This window comes from Osmerus mordax, chromosome 5 (assembly GCF_038355195.1).
Source record: "Osmerus mordax isolate fOsmMor3 chromosome 5, fOsmMor3.pri, whole genome shotgun sequence".
In the NCBI taxonomy this organism is placed as follows: domain Eukaryota; kingdom Metazoa; phylum Chordata; class Actinopteri; order Osmeriformes; family Osmeridae; genus Osmerus; species Osmerus mordax.
This window is the reverse complement of record NC_090054.1, coordinates 12,606,940-12,628,911: the sequence shown is the minus strand read 5'-3', so window position 1 is coordinate 12,628,911 and position 21,972 is coordinate 12,606,940. Positions and strand designations below refer to the sequence as shown.

At 42.5% G+C, this 21,972-nt stretch overlaps 1 protein-coding gene across 1 annotated transcript in view; it reads right to left on the bottom strand.

Moving 5' to 3' along the window:
* Positions 1-21,972, bottom strand: part of col13a1 (collagen, type XIII, alpha 1) — a gene marked incomplete in the record, with an annotated part of 82,478 nt that overhangs the window by 3,866 nt on the left and 56,640 nt on the right. The window contains 28 exon segments of the mRNA XM_067236013.1: positions 1,511-1,549; positions 3,648-3,734; positions 6,111-6,146; positions 6,323-6,376; positions 6,489-6,542; positions 7,531-7,566; positions 8,457-8,543; positions 8,693-8,719; positions 8,874-8,924; positions 9,194-9,238; positions 9,474-9,545; positions 10,198-10,332; positions 10,488-10,532; positions 10,681-10,734; positions 10,859-10,882; positions 10,983-11,039; positions 11,243-11,278; positions 11,687-11,713; positions 11,833-11,919; positions 12,672-12,725; positions 12,827-12,862; positions 13,901-13,945; positions 17,552-17,578; positions 19,319-19,363; positions 19,784-19,810; positions 20,440-20,457; positions 20,579-20,620; positions 20,775-20,867. Coding sequence (XP_067092114.1) covers positions 1,511-1,549; positions 3,648-3,734; positions 6,111-6,146; positions 6,323-6,376; positions 6,489-6,542; positions 7,531-7,566; positions 8,457-8,543; positions 8,693-8,719; positions 8,874-8,924; positions 9,194-9,238; positions 9,474-9,545; positions 10,198-10,332; positions 10,488-10,532; positions 10,681-10,734; positions 10,859-10,882; positions 10,983-11,039; positions 11,243-11,278; positions 11,687-11,713; positions 11,833-11,919; positions 12,672-12,725; positions 12,827-12,862; positions 13,901-13,945; positions 17,552-17,578; positions 19,319-19,363; positions 19,784-19,810; positions 20,440-20,457; positions 20,579-20,620; positions 20,775-20,867 — 1,440 coding nt within the window.

Sequence of the window (21,972 nt, the reverse complement as noted above, 5' to 3'; positions counted from 1 at the left end):
GTATATAAAAGTACTGTAGGCCTATGATGACCTGATGACGGATTTATCAACAGTGGGAGTTTGACAATCTCTTAAACTAGCTATACATTTCCAGGCAGAGCAAACACACAAACCTAGCTTTTTTATTTTTTACAATGAGCAGCAGTTAATGGACCAAGCTCCACAGCAATCCCCCTCATCCATTTCTTAAACACTGATTCAACTCGTGACATAGTTAAAGGGTACTCAGACAAGATCTGCTCTGTAGAACAGTTTCAGATAAAACATGTAATGTATCTATTTCTTACCTACCAAATCTAATCTTCATAATGTCTGTGATTAGCATTCTTCATATATAAATAAATGGATGAGGTTCACTGGGTGTACAGGCAATGTGGCTATTGCAGCAGCATGCCATAAGGGTGAGCAGCAATATTTCAGTCATCCAAGAATAAGCTTGATGGGTCAACATTTAGACAATGTTCACAAATACAAATGTGGGTTAAAAACATAGCCTGATAGTCAAAATGCAGAAGGTGGCTGCCCCTTAGATTGGATAAAAACTATATGCAGATAACTTGAACAAATTGAGGCTGGTAAGGTTGCATTTATAGCTTAGAATGTGTTTGGTTTCTGGCTGTACAATTGAATGCATAATATTTTGTTTAATTTGCTTATGCCTGCTTTGGTAGAAACAACATAATAATCTTATGGTCAAGCAGTCTAAGTTGAACTCCACTTTACAAGATAAAAATGTCCTTGTTTTCAGATACCGGCAAGTTGTGTTATTCTGGTACACCATGGACCTAAATTGTATCCTATTCAAGCAATGTAAGCATATGGGAATAATCAATTTAGCAAATGGTTTTTACCTGTACAGTGCAGACTAAAAACAGTGCTATCTGTCACTGGCCAGTTGAAAGTGTGATAAACAACATCATTACTGTACTTATTTGCTGTGCTTGTTAATTGAGGACATCTGTATCTCTAGAAACAGGGTTCAACTAGGAATTTTAAAAGCCAACACTTCATCTTTCCAGCCCCACAGTTCAGTGCAGCATGGTCTGTTACAACGTCAACAAAACACGATAAAATAAGTTAATAGGCAATATCAACTTTACATTATGCACAAATATCATGCATATGTATGCAGCCCCTTTAGAATTCTTCCTTATTTAAACATGTTAAAATAATGCATAGATATAAAATCCCATACAGAAACATTATAAGTACTAAAATACACAGAAATCTGTACAAAAATGCTGCCTTTTTTTCTGTTTTTTTGATCAGTATAAGAAAGCACATAAAAAGTAGAAAAATAAATATTCTATCTACAGTAACACATGCCACTCCGTAGCTATCGTCACTGCAAGACAAAACAAACAAAAAGGCAATAAAGTTAAATTACGTTAATTGAGTTAAAGAAGGTGATGATGTGATTTTTCCACAACCAAGCAATGCATACTTGCAAGATGCAAAAAGTTTCCACAGCAAAGAGTTAAACTCCTTTATTATTTGAAATTCAACTTACTTTATTCCAACAACCGGGTACTGGTAAGCCATCATCTCCCTGAAGAAGGAAATGGAATATGTTACACATACTACTGAAACTGAAAACAATAAACAGTACAACCTTGCAATAATGTAGTTCAGTATTGCAAATGATCCAAAATGGTCAGTATGAGCACAGTACAGCATTATTTCTATACTAGATTTATACAGTCACACCCATCTCCACATATAGTACTTGGGACACAATGTAGTGTGTGTATGTGCCTGTACGTTATATGTGTTCACAAGGACAATGAAGTACTTCCCATATACATTTTGATGTTTACTTTACTTAATTATTTAGGACCACAGTCATCAGCCAAACTGCATGTGATATTATGTGCAGTAAATAAAGTGCTTGAAACAATGTTGTTCAAAATATACTGTAATGAACTGCTTACAATCAGTATAACACATCTTATTCTGACTTGTAAGAATGTTATAACTGTTTCTGGAGTATTGCCACTTGACTGACTACATTCAGTTTAATACAGCATACATTTTTGGCAAGCAATTTGAAGAAAGCAATTGTATACATACATGTTATATAAAAACAGCCTGCACGTGCAGGCTATGAGTGAGGGAGGTGTACAATAAATGCACTTATAACCAGTGGGTTCTGAGATCGGTACCAAACACCTTACTGGCTGTACTATTGTTAGACTGTTGTTACGTTAACCACACGTGGGTAATACCTAACCTTATGTCATACAAACCAAACCATAGAAGCTTACTTACCCTAACCCCCAGGCGTAATGCTTAACCCTAACCACACAAGTGTAACGTCTTACTGTATCCATAAAATAGTATGTTTATCAGTGATAAGACTGGATGCTGTAAAGTTCCAGGTTCACACCACAGGGTATCCTGTTGCCTCAAGAGGTAAGAAAAGTTGGGAAAATTGGTGCTTGAAGCAACGAAGGATGTAAGTAAAGTAGAGTATTAGTACGGCTCCCGCTATGAGCGAGTTACTGTCAATCTTCAAAATGAACTATTTTCCATTCGATTTAGCATACGCCTTAAATTTGTATTAGTAACTTCAACCACACAATCCAAATTGTACAAGCACTACATATACTTAGAAGGGTCTATTAAAGGCATGCACGCATTAATTAATTCAAATAGATACTGATTTAAACAAAAATATGTTAAGCAACAACAGAAATTGAGGTATTAGGCAGTCAGAAGTTAGTGTCCATGCAGCCATGATTGTTCCTGTGATTCATCCCTATCGGAGCAGCCAATGAGAGGGGATGGTGAGGGGAATGTTTATGGGAAGCCCAAAGCATGCTGGATAGGGAAGGGAGAGAACACCATACCACAGCGCAAGGGGCATCCAGCCCGTCCAGGCCTGGCAAGCCCGGTTCACCTTTCTCCCCTTTAAAGCCTCGGAAACCCTGTTTGTGAAATCAACTGTATAAATATCTGTGCACTGCACCCCCTCCAGTAGCTGCAGCTCCCCCTGCTGGTTGATGGGAGAACCTGCTGGAACTCCTCAGGTAGACTGGACTCCCCTACAGGAGCAGGCCCGCCTTTACATGCAGGCTGCCTGGGACTGACAGGAACTGGCTCACCCTGGGAGGTACCAGTGGGATTGGGAGTTTGTGAAAGCAGGAAGGATTTCTATCTGAAACAGCTTGAAAGGAAGGGAGGGACGGAGGAGGAAACAGATGCAGGGCTGTAAGAGGAGGATGCAACTGAATGAGAAATGGCGGATGTGATGCTGCCACTTGTCAACCGGGACTGCCTGATTCCTGTCAGTCTCAAACCTGGAAAAGAACAGCCTCTCAAATGGGTAATGGCTCAGTGTCCATCAGTGGGGATTCATCCACTATCGGAACTTTATTGACACTTTTACCAGACTCCTAATCAGGTTTGTACCGACAGTACAAAAGGCAAAGACCCATAAATGAGCTGCCAGCCCTTCTTCTCCAATGTTACGCTAGTGGACACTTGGACCAGAACCCACAGAGGTTTATTAGCGCCATTCAAAACCAGAGGCAGAAGGAAGTCCACATCAGAGCGTACAGACATTGGCGTTTCATTCTGTAGGCTGTCACACTGAGGAACCGGCCCTCCCTTCTGCCGTCTGGCTGCACATTGAACACAGGACATACCAACGGACAGGGGGCATCTAGTCCGGGTGCTCCTTGGTCTCCCTTATCCCCTTTGGCCCCCCTGTTGCCTTTCTTGCCCCTCTCTCCCTGCAAACAACAGGGCATTCAAAAAGACAGGCTTTAGTCCTCTTAACTAGTTGGTGGTACAGTTATAAGCATAATATAGTTTGTTTCATACGGCCATTTTTTAAAGGTAGATTTCAAAGCGATGGGCCACATTATAGTAACATGTGATGTACTTTAGGGGGCTTACAAAGGACAGTACAACTGTTTATAGTAGGGGTAGGGGTAATTTAGTTGTAGGGATGGTAAGTTGAGGAAGTTGGGGAAAGGGAAAAGAGCCAGTTCTCTTGGTGAGCAGGTTTCTGTAGAACTTCTAAAACAAAATACAAATCTATGAACCTCCAATTAATCTCATGATATTCTATATTTAAGTTAACATTTTTAAGACTGTTGGGCCATGTCGTTTAAATCATATGACAACAATGAAATGCCAAGTGATATATATATATATATATAGTATGACAGCAATAGTAATTAGTTCTTTCACAGAGCAGACAACTGATCCATCTGTGATGTGGCTCATTCTAGTCTCATGTGTTGCTTATAATTTTGCATTGTATGAACAAAATGAAGGACCATTATATATTATCAACCAAAACCATTATCAATAAGAAGTTACTGTTTGCAAAACCCTACTTAAAAATTCTTAAATCATTAAATAAATTAAATCACCAGCTGGATTTTTTGTTTGTAGCCCTTTATACTGTGTATAGATGTTTCTAGTATACATCTTATAGTCTTTGAATTTAAGTAAAAATAGCAAATATATACTTATAAAAAAAAAAAGTATATAAATGTAAACTAAATACTTAAAGACTAAAGAATACTTAAAAATCTGCTCACCAAGGCCAAGGAACTTATGGCATCTTATTTAAATAATGTTCAAGAAGGAACAGGATTTGGAAAATGGTGATCCTCTTCCTGACAAGCAACAGACTCACACCATTGCCTCAACATCACATGTGCGGTAGAATCACCTACCAGGATGGTCTAATGCTGTGGCAATGCTGAGAGAGTATGACTTGTCAGCCAAGAGGAGAGATCACAGGAAGAGATTACAGGGAAGGTTGCAGGGAGGTAAGTGGGAAGAGGAGAAGGAGGAGGAATATTAACCCGGGACTATGACATTAGAGTGCAGGAGGAGGAGCAGGAGGCCAGAGTTTGTGAGAGGGAGAGAGGGCGACCCCGGCAAAAAAAGAGCCCCGGGATACAGAGCAGGGTGGAGGGGAGGAAAAGGGGATAGGAAGACCTGCGGAAACAGAGAAAGACAGGACAAAGAGTAAAAACAGCACCACAAACTCATAGCCATCTCTACAGCACCTTCAACTGGAGTCGGGGGAAACCTGAACATACTGTATATATACTACTCTGTATTGGCCATCTTCATTAGTTGTATTCTTGGTTTTGAAAAACACATTTGTTGCAGCGATGCAGTATATGTATGTGTTATAGATACAGTATGCATCACTGCTGACATTAGTGCTGACTGAATACATCGAATTGTATTTTTCTGCCGACATGAGAACAGTTGAAAGTGCTGAGAAGGTTGATATGTCGTGGCTTCCAAGGTGGGAGTCAGAATATTAAGACAGTCAAAGGTTAATGGGAGGGAAACAGACATTCTCTTAGAGGGAGGGTATATGGACATTGAAAAACAGATACTTTTAGCACACTGGCATATTGATATAAAAAGCTGCTTTTTAATTTGCAGGGCTTTTAACCAGACCGGATTAATTTCCTCTTGAAAAATCATCAAATCATCAAATGACCAAAGACATTGCTAAAATGTATAACATGTAGTTGATAATTGTATATCTAATTCTTAAGAAAATATATGTGCCTTATTCACCAATGGTGTGTGCACAGTCTGTCGTTCAAAATTACTTGATCAATACTCAGTATAATATAACCTTTTTATTTAACCTTTCCATCTCTGCATATATCTCTTAATTTCCACACATTAAAATGAAAAAAGCCACTGCAAAATACATTAAAAGTATTTCAAAAGGGCAACACGAAAAGTATGACATATTGAATCACAAAATACACATTTTCTCCTAACCATTCAACCATCATCAAAGAGTAGTTCTGTACTGGAGTATCTGAACATCCATTAAAACAGAATGCTGTGCTAATTGATATTCACATTACCATTTGGATTCAGTTTCACCACTCAAGTGAGCCTTTGAACCCACACTGGTCCTGCCCAGCTAGACTAACATGAACCACTAACATTCAACATGAGGCTAACCAAACCAAGAGAGAACATAACACTGTACTACATCAATGCATCTTACATTAGCTAAAGCCCTTGTAGCATAATTTAGTAAAAAATATAAACATACACTTGGCTAATTCTAAGAGTATTAAAAGATAGACATTTTATAAGCAGTATCTTACCCGATTTCCTTTAAATCCTTGTGGTCCTACTAAACCCTGTAAGAGAAAATAAAACCCAATATAAATGATTGGGTTATAAATTGTATAATGTAGATTAATTGAAGCTCAAATATGAAACTCTTACATTTGTCTGGGAATGCTGTTACATACGATATGAACATCTTGAGTTGCTTTTATATGACCTATGCAGTAATGTTGTGTGGGCTACTTACAGGGATGCCTTGAGGCCCAATTGGTCCTGGTACTCCTGTGTCTCCCTTCACAGCCTACATTCACAGAAAGAGGACCAATACATTATTATTTATACCAAACCAAAACATGGTAATCAAAGAGAGAATCAGAGAGTGTGTGTGAGAAACAGTGTGTGTGTGTATTTACTCTCTCTCCCTTTGGTCCTGCTGGCCCTGCTACACCCACTGGTCCGATCAGACCCTTTGGAGGTTGGAAAAAGGCAGAACCATAAGTGAATATAAATGTTACAATAGGGAAATATTAAAGATAAAGGCATTATTACAATTCTCAGTTATCAATAGATCAATAAGCTTGTTGGGGCCTTTGGAATTAACTCATCCGGCTTTAGGACTTTCAGTCTATTTACTTATTATCTTTACATCATTGATTACCAATCCATTCATTAATGCAGGAGTAAACAATGATTCCAGGATTAACAACAAGCTTGTTGAGTTAAAAGATAAACCGTCACAAAAAAGGGAAGAAATCAATTTGGAACAAAGAGAATCGATGTGCCACAGCTCTCTCTCTCCTTGTAGAACTCAGGAGGATCTCGCATCTCAGTCATACAGAGTACGTAGAGCATACAGCCACAGGGAGCCATTCTGCCCTACTGTACAGACGACGCATGATAAACATGCAGCACAGGCATCCCAGCATGCTTCTCTGGTACAGTATGACATCACAGGGCCAGATCTGAAGGTGCACAGTCCACGACTGGGCTAACGTTCGTAGTGGAGGGAAGTCAGATATGGTTTAGACATTCGTGAGGTGTCGCATTGAAGTAGATTCGGGCACAACACTGTGTTTTGGACAGTGAGGCGATGTGCAGGAGGAGTAGAGTAGTCCTATCTGTGTGCACATGCAAGTCGAAAACACTTATGAGATATTACTATGATATTATCTCACTCTCATCCTTTTTTAGGGATAACTACGTGACCATATTTCCTATGCCAATGCGACCTCTCAACGTTGTCTAAGCGATACCGATTTCTTTGCATAGAACTTGGAAGAGAGACAGGACAAGCTGGAGAGGATGTCAGAAAAGCAAGCCGACAGACAGGCAGACAAGACAGCAGCACAGACGGGTGAGCTGTGGAGGAGTGGAGAGGGGAAGGAGAGAACAAGGAGGAATGGAGGAGGAGGAGGAGAAGAGGAGGGGGGGCCGGACAGGACTTGCGCCACTCACCACTGGACCTGGTCTGCCGTCTAACCCATGAGCCCCCTGGACAGTGTGTACACAGTTAGAGAGCAGAGATGATGGAGAGATGGTGGGAGGAAGGAAAAGGGGAGGGATGGAGGAGGTGTGGAGAGGGTGAGGGTTGGGGGGGTGAGTGAGTGAAGCTGTGACTCGTGACTTTTTCTAAAAACAACATTCAGTTTTGGATGAAGGGTGATGGTATTGGTGATGAAGTGAGAAATAGTGATTGTCAGTAACTCCTTTTTTCCTCAAGCAATTGATTGTAACTGATTCGTATCAATATTGTCCCTGGAGGCACATTCTGAAAAAGTGAAATACTTAATAGTGCTGTAGATCTACTAAATGCTTTACTGCTTCTCTCTTCTTGTTTTACACAAAAGGAGTTACTGTGCTATTAATTTGTGTGACTAGAACATGAAGGGATCTTTGGCCCCAAGAAAGTAAATCAGAAGTTAAGAATAGAGAAACCCCATACCATACATTGAAAAATGAACATGATCACTTTCAAGATATTCTGTACATGAATGATTGTGCAGAATCCAATACTTATTTACCAATTTCTCCATAGACAAAAACAAACATTTACAGTCTATTATGTACAGTAGATTCCTCATTATATTGTTGAAACTGAAATGAGTGATTTAAATTATTCTGTGAATAAGGTTGTGCCATCCTATTCACTTTGACAACTGAGCACTAAACATTTCCTTGGTGAGTTAGGGCGACATAAAGGCAACGTCAGACAGTCATGCTGCTTGGTTTTGACACAACAACCTGAAACAACAACATGAACTCCTGGGAACAAGATGGTTTAGTTGAACAGATAACAGTTGATGGCAAGACAGACACCACATCTAAACCACAACACATACACTTGACTGCTATGGAATTAACGGGAAGTCCAGTGTACTTACAGGAAGTCCAAGATGGCCCCTGTCCCCCTTGTCGCCTTTCAGACCAGATGCTCCTTTCTCTCCCCTTAAGCCAATGCCTGGCTCCCCCTAGAAGTGACAAATCACTCATGCTCAAATCAAATGGACTTCATGTCATTGTAATGTTTTGAGAAAGCCCTGCGAAGTCCTAAGACCAAACTACAGTACAGTGCAACTGCCAAAGGATTCAGAAAGAGAGGCCTCCTGTTAATTCTTACCTTTGGCCCTGAGAGTCCTTGAGGTCCCTAGGAGGTTAAACGAAGAATGTGAGTTAAAATGTCGATCAATTTGCTATACCTGATATTCTAAGGCATTCCTCTTTTTAAAATGATTTTTAAGATCGCTTAGAAGTAGAATAAAGATTTTTCTGTTAGCTTTGTAATGTTGGTTTGTACATACTGCAGGGCCAACTGGTCCTTGGGGCCCTGGAGGTCCCGGAGGCCCATAAACCTGAAACATAATCACAAACACAGCAGTTTAGGATATCAGCACATTACCCCATTTAGTGTGTTTTAATCCACTAAAAGGAACACTGTAACTAATCTCCCATGCTTCACCAAGATGAAAAGTTAATTAACATACCAGAAACTCGTGCAAAGTTGTATTGAAAACATTTGGAAACAGTTTGACCTTACTATAAGGTGGATTTAAAATGACGGTCATCAACAGATTTAAAACGTTGGCATGTTTTTGGAACATGAAGTGAATCAAACCCGTACCATATCGGATCTTTCACCCTTGTCCCCTGCCTCTCCTTTCGGACCCTGTAGCGCAAGGTACAGCAGGTACACAAACAAAGTTAACATAACCAATAAAATACAGTCCCATACACATAGGTAGCACCAAGTGCTACCTATGTGTATGGTAAATAAAACACCATACACCATACACATAAACCGACAACACAGATATGACATGACTGCATGTGTTCCCTTGAGTGCCTCTGCCACGTCAGACAGTGCATGCAGGGATGACAGTCTAAGGGGCACCATTGCGTACCATTGAGCCTGGTAATCCAATGGGGCCTGGGGTCCCTGAAACCCCCTTCTCCCCCGTGGGCCCATCTAAACCCTACAGGATAAGGAACGGGGTGGAGATACAAGTTAAAATATTGGACGGAAGATTCAATTAGGGTTTGTTGAGTTTGGGTTAATTTTCATACCATCAATTTTATCAATGAAGGATTCAAGGATTTGCAATTTCTTTGTTGATATCATGACTTTAAAATAGTTCTTTGAAGCCAAATATTTTGGAATTGCCTCGTTCTGTCAGTAGTGATGAGCATTAAGGGACGCAATGCTGCCCATTTCTTTTACTATATCTAGAAACTCAGACTGCTCAAGATGAAGTGCTAAGATGATGTTCTCCTTTCACTTTGCAGACACGTTCTGTATCGTTTCCTCAATAGCACAACCATGCCCACAAAGCAGGACATGAATCTGCCAACTGTTCAAGTGGTAGCCTAGTTTTACTAAGAAACATAGCTGGGATCCATGCACCGATGCATTAACCTTCAGTTCCACCTTTAGTACTGGGCCCACTGTCGTACACGGCCTCTAGATAAATAATTAGAGGGTGTCCTAGAAAGCTTAAGGCAGCCATCCCCTGTAGTTCATGAAAGACCCAACTAATGGTCTGGCTCTGGTCTGGTCTGAGTGTAGTGTGTGATTGAAGTGTGTCATGGTGAGATTTGTGATTCTGCTGTGGTTCTCCAGCCACTCACAGGCGATCCAGAGGGACCCGAGTCCCCCTTATCTCCCTTGGGTCCTGGGTAGCCCATAAGGCCTCCCTCCCCTCTGGCGCCCTCAGGACCTGTGGGGCCGGCAGGACCCATATCACCGGGCTTCCCTCTGGGGCCCTGAGAAACACACACCAAATATTTGCTGTCGTTGCATCGCATCATCTCTTGTCGCTTGTTGTCGTCATTAAATGATCTTTTTCTTTCTAATTGTCAGTCTGGACCATGTTCATCTCTCCAAATTCCAGCCATAGAAGTGTGTCCCCATCACTCACCTTCTCTCCATCAAGACCAGGAGGACCTGGCAAACCAACTTCACCCTTAGAAAGTCAAAGAGTTGTCAGTAACCAGTAAAAGCATGTACTTAATTTATCGTAATCTCAATGGCAACTGGTGTGAATTGTATCAAAATAAAATAGTGTGAGATGAAACTACATCATGTGGGGGGTAACTTCAGGAAGGTCCTACCTTGGTGCCAGAAAGACCAGCTATGCCTGGAGGGCCAGGTAGTCCGGGAGGGCCCTGATGACATGAGAATGTGTATAAGTTAAAAATAGAAACATTTCAAACAATAACAGTCAAAACAATTAAGCTTAAACAGTACATTGAAAACTTAAGAAACATTAGAAAAACCAAGAACACTCACCATCATAGGTACATTTCGAATATCCTAAGGATGAAAACACATTTATATAAATTATGTTGTTATCCTGTTACAAAGTACTGTATCAATCAATATATGACAAGCAATGGAATGGTTGGTGACATACATTTTCATTGTTCAGGATTTCTGCTTTTCCTGGTTCTCCCGTTGGACCTGGAGGTCCCTAGATCAATTGCCAAGAATACAATTACAGTCCAATAGTTTGGCTACTAGAGTACATTACTCGTAATCTAACAGCAAATTTTACAGATGACCAATTAGAGCAACACAGTCTTTTTAATTCAGCATAAATACTGTCCGGTATGTGCTGCATCCAGAAGACATCACTAAATGTAAACAGAACCCTTTACAGAGATCTTGACTTACTCTTGGTCCAGATGGCCCCTCGGGTCCTGACTCTCCCTAGTGGCCAAGCAGGTGTAATACAGTTAGTCTACAAACTACTTGATTGTTTATGATGGTGCACTTAAGATATGACACCGTTTTTGTTGCATTGTACTATGTTATATTGCAATTGAGATGTTATTCAGCACTCTTTTAGGGATGTTTTTGTTGCACTGTGCTTGGTCAAATACAGACCGTTCCATGTCATTTTCGGATTCAAAAATGGGATGCTCTATTTTTTAAATGCACTACTGTATTTCATTTTGGATCAAAGCATCTGCTAAATGAATGCATTGAAAATTGAAAATTAATTCTGTCGGTGAACAGTTTACATTTAAAATAAGATTGCAATTAATAACAATTGTTTATACACTAATACAGCATAATATCATTTCCTGCAATGGCAGTAACATGTTTTGGTCTTACCTTGAGCCCCTGATCTCCTTTGTCACCCTGAAAAGATGTTTAATCATTAAAAATCACTTGTCAACCAGATGTCCCTCAACCCAGCCATGACGAGATGGAGCTCCACTGGAAATAACCCAGTTGATATTCCCAGAATGATTCTGTACCTTGGGCCCAACTGAGCCTGCTAGTCCTGGTGTTCCAGGTTCCCCTTTGATGCCGGTACCTTCTTGACTGGGATCCCCTTTCTCACCCTGTTAGCACACACCAGACATAAGTAGAAACATCAATGACTGTCCAGCACAATTTACCATCCAAACCTGGAACATTCTATCTGTACTGCACAGTGTGTTTTACGTTACTGTAGCCACAGCACAACACTGTGGTTTGGTTGGTCACACACGACACATCAGACAACAATGGCTCGACAGATGATTTTGATTCAATCATCGTGTAGGTGACAATGACAGTGACACAAAACGACAGCTCAATATGATGTTTAAATGTAGTTGTATGTAGGCACAAACATACATAACATGTTAATACCCTCATACCGCCATAGAACAATTCCCACCAGCATGAGGACATTTTCACATGAAAGTGAAAATCCCTGTAAATTCCGTGTATACGATAATATGTGAGCAATACACATGTGTGTGCATGACCTAACGGAAATAGTCCTCACATGACATGGGACACAGTTAATGAAGGACCAGCCAACCACACATAGCTGGCTATATTAGGACTAGCCAATAAAGAACTGGATTATTTCGGTGCTAACACAAAGATCAAAGCAATTCCACAAAAGCCAATTCCGCAGAGTGATAGAGAGAGGGCAAGTAAAAAAGACGCTAATCCCGAACCAAACTTTAATGGAAGTGCAATTCAATCCCCCCGACAAACAATGAGACCACAAGCTTGATGGAGGTGAAGTTGCTATGGAAACACAGGTGATTGACACATGGACAGCACAACATGTACAACGCACATTCCATGCTAAGCCTACCCTGTAGCCCCTCTTGCCAGGTATACCAGGAATACCATGGGTGCCAGCCTGACCCTTTACAGAATCAGACGGAAGGAATCAGGACACCTGGACTTAGGTGGTTTCACGGGCGTAAACGACTAAAGACTACAGTATAACATTTCACACCGATTTACCTTGAGTCCAGGGGTGCCGGGAAAACCTGACTCCCCCTACAGGGACGAGAGGGTGCAGAGGTCAAAAGAGGAGGGAAAAAGAGAGGGGAAAAGAAGAAAGAAGCGAATTGAAAGCTCTGTCCTGCATTTCCGTTAGTTACACCGACGGCATGCCGGGATACACTTAGCAGCCATCTTTTGATCACAGACCACAGGCTCGTGATTCCTCCACGTGTCTTAAAAGACCATGCATTGATGATCCATGCACACTCCACACTCAAGAGCCACAGAGACGCCGACACGTTTCGTTCTACACATGCAAACAGCGACATCTTGGTTTGGGCATGAAACTGGGGCTTGACTGCCATCCTTCCAGAGCTCTTGGTCCACCGCAAGACAATTAACCCTATACAATTGCTGTCTATAAACAGCTTGGAGCTCACCCGAGTTATTTAATTCATCTGTCTGCTAATTGTACACTTTCGTTGGCTTGATTAACTAGTAGATGCACGGGGGGTGACGCACGGCAACAGCTGTGACCACAAGGGGCAGAACCCAATGCCAGGGATGCTTTGCGCTTTCTCATGACATTAGATCTACAGGATACTATATGGCGTGGCTTGGATGTGAATTCCGTCTTTATGAGAAATAGGGGAATTATTCTTAGGGGAATGCATGTATCCCTCAAGTTTCTCTCCGCGAAATGAATATGGGCTGTTCAGGAATGAATCTAAAACCGCATTTTTAAGTGGTAAGTATGTCGCTCTTAATGAACCGATGTTCTACATTTTCTATTAGCTTCATCACACGTGTTTAGTTAGCATAAAGTTATTAATGGGGGACATATCAGGGCATGGAAAATACTTTATACATTTAGTCATTTAGCAGACACTCTTATCCAGAGCGATTTATAAGGTATGGAATATGTACAGTACATACATACAGTAAAGCAGGAACAATAACATTAATGGCACACCATTAGGAGAAAGTATCCTTTGGATTTCCTAGACTAACATCATTTTAGATACATGGTTCTCTCAGGTATACTGTAGGTCAGGCATTAGGGAGGGGGGCTACTTGCAAAAGGTGAACTACCTTTAACCCTTGTTTCCCTGGCATTCCTGGCAGTCCAAATTCCCCCTAAGAGAGTATAAATAATGGACATCAGGTCATATGGGAGAGCCATGATGCACTGTAAGAGGGTTGTACTCCTGTCTCTGCGACACAGGGCATGCGAGTAGTCCGAACAAAGGAACACATTGCTGTCACACGGTAACATGCAAATACTGTGTCGCAAAAACGTACGGCTAGTATCTACAAAACAATTCCTTTGAACAAAGGGTGAGGTAATAGAGGGCAGTTAGATTGGCGGCACGTGTCTGGCAGACAGGGAGAAAAGCTGACAACCCTGACTCCTTCGAGTCTGACCGAGATGGCAAGTGGCAGATGGCGAGTTGGCAACCTGCGTTGCCCCTTCCTTGCCCATGGAACTCCCACCACCCCCGACAGACGCTCAGCAAGTGCATTTCTGCCGGAGCCCCTAACAGGTGTTGTGGTTAGGGCACAGAGAGAGGGAGGGTGAGCAAGGACGGGGAGCGGGGGGGGGGGGGGGGTGCCATGTCCATCCTCAAGGGGGTTGGAGGTAGCGGCTGCGGGGAGGGGTGCAGTACCGGAGACCGGACCCCCTAGGAACCCCTCGTGATCACTTTCACACCCACCTGTTGGGGAGGGGGACGGGGGTCGGTGTGTGGGATAGGGTGTCCGATTGAGTCCCTTGCTATCTGGGAAGATGAAAGCGTTGTCAGACCCCCCCCCCATCCCCTCCCTGCCATCCCTCCGAAGCCCTGAACCTCCCCACCCCTGAACCTCCTCGGGGATGGGACCGGTGACGGCTCTAATCATGCGGAGGGGGCCCTCGGAGGCCCCCCGAATCGCCAAGCTTCTGAACAGGAAACAGGGGATCCTTTGATCTCCTGCTCCAATCAGCTTGCACCATTCCTCCTGTCTGCTCACTGATCCTCCCTCGTCATCATCTCTCCCCACGCCCTGCTTCTATTTTAACACCGGTGTGTGTGTGTGTTGTGTGTGTGTGTGTGTGTGTGCTTAGCAGTGGATATGCATAGCCTGCTCACATGCTTGTAGATATGTGTGTGTTTGCGTGCACACCCAATGGGCTTGGGCGCGGGTGTAATCTGTTGACTGTCATGCCTTTGCAGTGATTTATCAATTCACTAATCCCTTCATTTGAACCATGCGGACATGGCCTTTCCAGTTCACAGGAAATGTACCAAGGGGTCCAGGGGGAAAGGACACATCATCCGTCAGTGGATAGTGGATAGAAGCTACTAATGATCCCACCCATACCGTACCACACCCCAGCCTCCCCAACTCTGTTTGTGCTCTTGCCAGCTCAGACTATCATTGTCATGCAAGTAGCATGAAATAGAGTTATAAATTGGGAGCTTTCTTCCAGTGTTTCCATAATTACTTTGTAGGAAGCTAGCTGTTCATTATCGTGGTAAACACTGAAACATGAAGCGGCTTTGTGCCACTGGGACCCGTAAAAATGGAATTAAAGTGAAAAAAAGCTTTAATTGCTGGCATTGAACAATATTAGAATAACGGGTCATTTATGAAACGATGCACTAATTCCCTCCGTAACTAATTTAACAGACTGTATGGGAAGAAAACACAGCGACCACAGAACCCTTTGAGGCATTCGTCTTCATTCATCGAGAGCAGTATTTCAGGACGTGGTGGGTGAGCAAAGCTCCTAATTGCAGTCTCCCCCCCCCCCCCCATCCTAATGTCCTCTCCAGCTGTGTAGCTCTATCTCTCCAATGTTGACAGAGGTAGCGCAGACAGTTGGCAAAAAAAAGCCAGTCTGTCAATGAAGCGCTACTTTTGGCTAAACCCACTTACCCACACACCTTTTCCCTTCCGTCCCCCCCACTCCGCCCTGTACACATTATCCACCTTCTCCTTTTTATTTCAGCCATCCGTTCCTCCTGTCCTGAGAGTCTATGAGTGCCCACACAGTTCTGACTCACGGGATGTATTAAAACAGGGTCCTTTTAAAGACCGACTCATTAAATCAACGGTGAAGTGTTTTACCATAATGGTGGTCCAGTAGAGTGGTCCTGTCTGCTTCCTCTGAGTCTAGACATGCCAATATTGACTTCAGTGATTGGCTCTTAAAGTTCTGTAGTCTTTAGATGTAGAAGACTACAGTCAGACTTGTGGTTAGCACCACGCTGATATTAAGAGTAGTGACTGACGCCACAAACCCTTACCTGCTCTGCTTTGTCCAAAGCTAATGGAACTCTAGGTCTGATCCAACATTGTGGTATACATTTAGAAGGTCCCAAGAGCCAAGCAAACCTCAAATCCTTAGGTGAATACACCGCAGCTTGAATGAATTGGACTGTGAAAGCAATTTCTCTTTATAATAAAACAATAAAAGCCATTCTCTCCCTTCGTTGCCGTGTTCTTCGAAATGCTGCCTCCTCTTTGAGTGTTTTTCCCCCTCGCTTTCCTCCCGTTCCTTCCTTTCCTCCCTCGATCTCTCCATCTGTAGGGTCTAATGGGTATAACACACGCCGGGGCTACCGCAGCAATGGGAGCGTTTACCATGGTAACAGGTTGGACAAAACTCCGGGATGGCAAAGTCGGTATGAGGCAGAGAGGGAGACAAGTGACCATCCATCCACCAGACATGTGTTCCAGAATCTTCAGTCTCTGTCTTTTTGTCTCTTTCTATTTTCCTTCCCTGTCCATCACATGGACCTAAGACTTGTGAAAGAGGCCAATATAAGGTCAAACGTCATCGGAGAAGGTTACAGGTTGCGAAGCCCAAAACTTGAGGATCATGATGATCCTTAAGCTTTTCCTCGTCTTAGGAAGTGGTGAGAACAAAACCAAGAGCGCTACAGCGTCTGGATCAGAGAAGAAAGCAACAGACAGCGGATGGCACCAGGGGAAATAAGGCCTCTGTTCCTGCCACGAGCCTGAAGGCAGGCAACATAAATTGCCTTGTGAGAACAACTCTTGGTACTTCGAGCCTTGGCCTCTCTGCTTTGAGAGATCTAACATGGTGGTCCTTGGAAAGTAGGAGGGTAGGGGGTCTGTGTGTGTGTAGGTGGATGGGTGTGTTGCGGGTGGAACCGAATATTCCATCAAACTTGAACCAATTAGGAATTAAAACAGGACAAAGCCACGCCGCCACGGTATTTTTTGAAGGGCGCTGATATCTCGCCCAGACTTAGGAAACCACCAATCAGGGTCTGTGTTTGTGTATGTCCGCAGATTACGATAAAGACCTCCGGTGTATGTTAGATATTAGCGACAAACCCGTTACCTCCACACCCACTGGCGTGTTTTCAATGGGAGGCTCCCGTCCATTGAGGATTGAGGACACAATTCAGTCAATTCATGGAAATGGACAGTAGTCTAAGACCGTGGAGTGTATTTGTGCTTCAGCAGGTGTAGGCTTAACAAATTGCCAAAACTCTGGCCTCTTGTTTTGACAGTTTGGAGGATTCCCTTTGTGACTAGCAGTCTGTAAACTCAATCAATCCTGTCTGTGAATCCAATTAAACCTGACTCATTCCAAGCTTCTAGTTTGTTATGTGTTTCAGATTCATTTCAGACAAGCTAAAGATTGAGAGTGAGAAGGAGAAAGACAAATGGAAAGAGAGAGCCAAAGATTTAAAAAAAATTGAGAGTGACATAAGTAATGTATCTTACCTTTCCCCCTATGTCACCCTTTGGTCCCTATATGAGAAAAAGACAAATAAACACAAATGAGATGACTACGATCATTAGTTCAGTTTCATCTACAGTTCCTGCTCTGACTAGAAGTGTATTTGCTGTTGGAGAGAGAAGATGACACAGTTGTTATCTCTCTCTGATCTTTTCTCTCATTATTAACTCATAGTTTGGGACATAATAAAGACTGCCAAACCACAATATTTTCACTTTGTTGCGATAAATGTCATAATCCTTCAGTGTTCCACTAGATGGTGCAATACTCTGTGAAAGCAATATGAAGCCCTAATAGTCCTTAATGCTGTGCTGTAAAAGTAGATCAGTGGATGTTAAGCGGAGTAAAAAGAGAGGTTGTGACAGCATTGTGCAACACAATATCTAAAACTCAATGTTACTGATTTCTGAGACCCCAAAACATGAACAGATAATCAAAACAGTACTTTCAAAACAACAGTATTCTTCTTTTAAGGTGTAAAAACCCTTTCTGTCTATAAATATTGGTTGTTTTAGTGCGTCTATGTTCCTCGTTTATATACTGTACTGTCCTTTATGTAACCTACAATAGGGTTGACCAGCATCGTCATAAAGAAGCACTAAGCTTTTTTTGGATGGTACTTTCTGGGAAAGCAATGAGATGGAGGAGAGCTGAAGTTTACAAGGCAATAATCTAACCAGGAGCTCCAAGCAGCAGGTTCTTCCAGAGGTCTCCAAAATGGAGGTCAAACATGGAAATCCGGCAAAGAAAACTCAATTTTCCTACAATAGGGTGCCTTTTACACTAGAAAAGTCCCCCATGGTCTCAATTCGTTTCAGTTTTTTTAAATATCTGGCTTAAGGTAGTTGTGTTGAGGCGATCATGTCAGGGATAGGTTGTGGTTCTCTAAGCGTGGCAGCAAAACTGTTTTGACGCAGCCCAGATGGCCAAGCCGTTTAGCTTGCCTCTGAGACCCATGTGGAGGTGACCCTGGGTTTGACTGTGTGTGGAAGCTGTGGAGGCTGCAGTGAGGCTCGTAGTCTGTCTGTCTCTCTCTCTCTCTCTTCTTTCCTTTCTTTTTCCCTCAATCCTCTCTCTCTTTCTCTCTTCCCTCCACTCCCTCTCTCTGCAGTCTGTTTGTGGCAGGGCCCGCAAAGGGCAGGACTCAGCTGTGGGAGTATGTGGGAGTATGTTTGTGTGTGCGTCTGTTTGCATGTGTGAACCCTCCACAGGAAGTCCATTAAGCCATGGACAAGTGGAGAAGGACAGGCACATGGAGCGTTTCGAAAGCACAGCTCTTATTGACCCCTGCGCACCCCACCCCACCTCCCCCTTTAAACTTCAAAGCCAAGGTTAGCTCCTGCCCAGCAGGATTCAAACGGTATGTTTGTGCGTGTGTCCGTGTGTGTGTGTCCGTGTGGGTGCGTGTCTCTGCATATGTATAGAGGGAATGTGGTTGTTTGTGGAACAGGAGAATGTTAACGTGTGTGTGTTTGTGTTTGTGTGTAGGAGCAGAATACTCCCTTGTCCAATAAAGACAAGGGACGTGTCCATCCCTGGATATCCAATACAAGGAGATGTCTCAAACCAATGATAAGGGAAGAACTGTGTGTGTTCCTACTGTACAGTATTTCAGTACTGCATGCTACATTAAAACTACTTAAGGAGAATTTCTCTACTCAACGGAATGGTCAATGATTGCTGCCTGCCTTTCCTAGTGTGACAACCACAGACCCAATACTAATATTTACAATGTATAATAATAATAATACCATGGGGCCTTCAGGTCCAATGGGTCCTACATCTCCATGGTCACCCTGTGAACGAGAAGCACAATATGAGCATGGAAGATACGCAGAAAGGACTAGAACATGGAGTACAGACGAGTTCAAACAACAACGATGCAAAACCACAGATCTTTCTTTTGTCGTCTGTCATTTCAACCAACAGGCCAAGTTCCCATCTTGCATAATGCTTTTCCCCCCCCTAAAACTACAGGCTTGTCCAAAGACCCTATTCATTATCTGAATGTAGCATTAAGGACAAGTGGAGAAACATAATGTTTTGAAATCAAGATGTGGAATGATTGAATGAAATATCCTTCTGGTTCAAAATTCGTGCCAGCAGGTGCTCAAAAGCAGATGGATGCATAAAATCAACTGCGGAGGGAAAATTGATGGTTATAACCAATTGTTCTGTCAGGAAATATCCACCAATAACACTCCACACTAACTTACCTTTAATCCAGGCATGCCAGGCTCACCCTATATAACAGAAAGAGTTGTGTGTCAGATCCTGCGAAACCACTATTACATAGTCAGTGTACATACATTTAATACTCCTATCCTGTATTATTACATGGCTGGCTCAGTCTGTGTGCTATAATTTGACTTGAGGACTTCAAAGGCATGTTTTCCAACCAGTTTGCCATATCTTGATATAGTCCAGTTGAGGGCAGATATTCACTATTGTGAAAAGGCAAATCAAAGGCCACAGAGCCTGCTTTCAACTTCAGTTCCTGCTGTGAGATAAACTCTGTCTTTATAGAGGAGTCAGACCACACTGTTTAACAGGCTCTGCATGTTTCCAACACTCAAAATTCTCCTTTCCAAATAAGCCATGAAAAATTAACGTGTCTGGGGTAACTGTACTCGTCTTGTCCAAAAGAAACAATAACGAAGCAGGGTGGAAAGTTGTGTCTATTGCTGTGAGTTTCTCAAACACAACCGAGCTGCGTCCACTCTCAAGGTTTTCTTCGCTGAAAACCACTGTGGGAACCATCTTTGTCTGTGAAAACCATGCCCTTATGTCAAACTGAACATTTGGTTGTGGATTACCAAAACATACAACCACAAATAGCCACATTTGGATGGAGAGATAAAGTCTGTAGTACCTTCATTCCTGGTAAGAGCTGTGGATAAGATGAAAAAAGGAGGATGAAGATGACATAGTAACACAACTGTGCATAACTCCAGTATGTCCAAGGATCAGGTATTAGTCATCAGGTGTGCAGACTGTACAGCAGGTCTTACCCTTGTGTCTTTGCCTGGTTTTCCTGGTTCACCGGGTTTGCCCTAAAACAGGTGTAACCCAACAAGTGCTCAGTGTTCTTTTAATCTATAGTAACACATTTGATGTATTTACAATAGTAGTTATATCATAAAGTACAATGACTTAACTAACTCAATCACAAAACTGAACCCAGTCATGTGTCAAAGCAAGAATTACCGGTGGTCCACTAGCTCCGTTCAGTCCAGCGGTCCCTGGGAGGCCGGGGGGGCCAGGAGGTCCAGGGGGGCCCTGTGCTCCAGGATCGCCCTGCTGAGAGACAGAGAGTTACCATCTGCAACCCTGCTGCCAGCCTGACAAGCCCATGCCTACACATCATCACACTGCACTTCATATACTGGGGTAGCATGAAGGACCATGTTAGCAGGGAACAAGACAAGCTGTTATAAAGCATTTTGACATCCATTGGTTACCATGTTTGGAGAGTATACGACTGGGATTGAATTACATTTTGAGGTGGAACAAACCTGTTTTATTTAATGTGACAAAATGTGTTATAGAATGGACAAGGGCCAAAACAATCCTTATTATTAATCATTTCTCCAGGGCACAATAACCTAGTCTATCGACTAATCTCTTTTCCTTTAGGGCATGTCTGTGAGACTGAAGCCACATCCCAAAACAATCTAAGACTAAACAAAAGCGAACCAGATACATTTTATACAACAAGGCCAGGATATGGAAGGAAATATACTTCACCTAAATAAATTTCTATAGAGTGTGAATGCTATGATTGTGTACTCCACAATTGTTTATGTCTGAAATCTTTATTTATTTGAGACACAAATTCAGCCATCTGACGTGATCTTATTCCACTGTGAGACAGTATCTGTTAATATTCGTTTGTCAGCTTTGTTCTGGATAAGTTCTATAGCTATACAAAGGAACAGCATGATTTGATATTCACCCCACTACTGTAAATGATTTATGACTACACATGTGGCCTGTCTTTAGAATTTCATAATGAAAAATCCTTGCCTTAACCTATAACTCTCCTCAGTCACTGTGCGATGTGTTACAGTATGAGGGGCCGCGCGCATATTTAGCTGCTGTAGAATTTCTGTTGTGCAGGCAGGCTTGCATAACCCAGAACACATCTATCCACATTAGATCCATATTTTATCAATCCCCACATCCCGAACAGGATGTTTCCGGCGATGATTTACGCTCCAGGATGCGTGAGCGTTGGTTAAATGAACACATTCCACATTGCTGTCCAAGATTAGTTCCAGGGAGTTTGATTTTAGGAAAGCCGAGCCAATCTGGGTGGTATTTCCTCTCCTTTAAAACTTTTTATATTGGTATACTACAGTGCGCAGCATTGTCTCCAAACAAGGTATTCCATCCTGGCACAGAC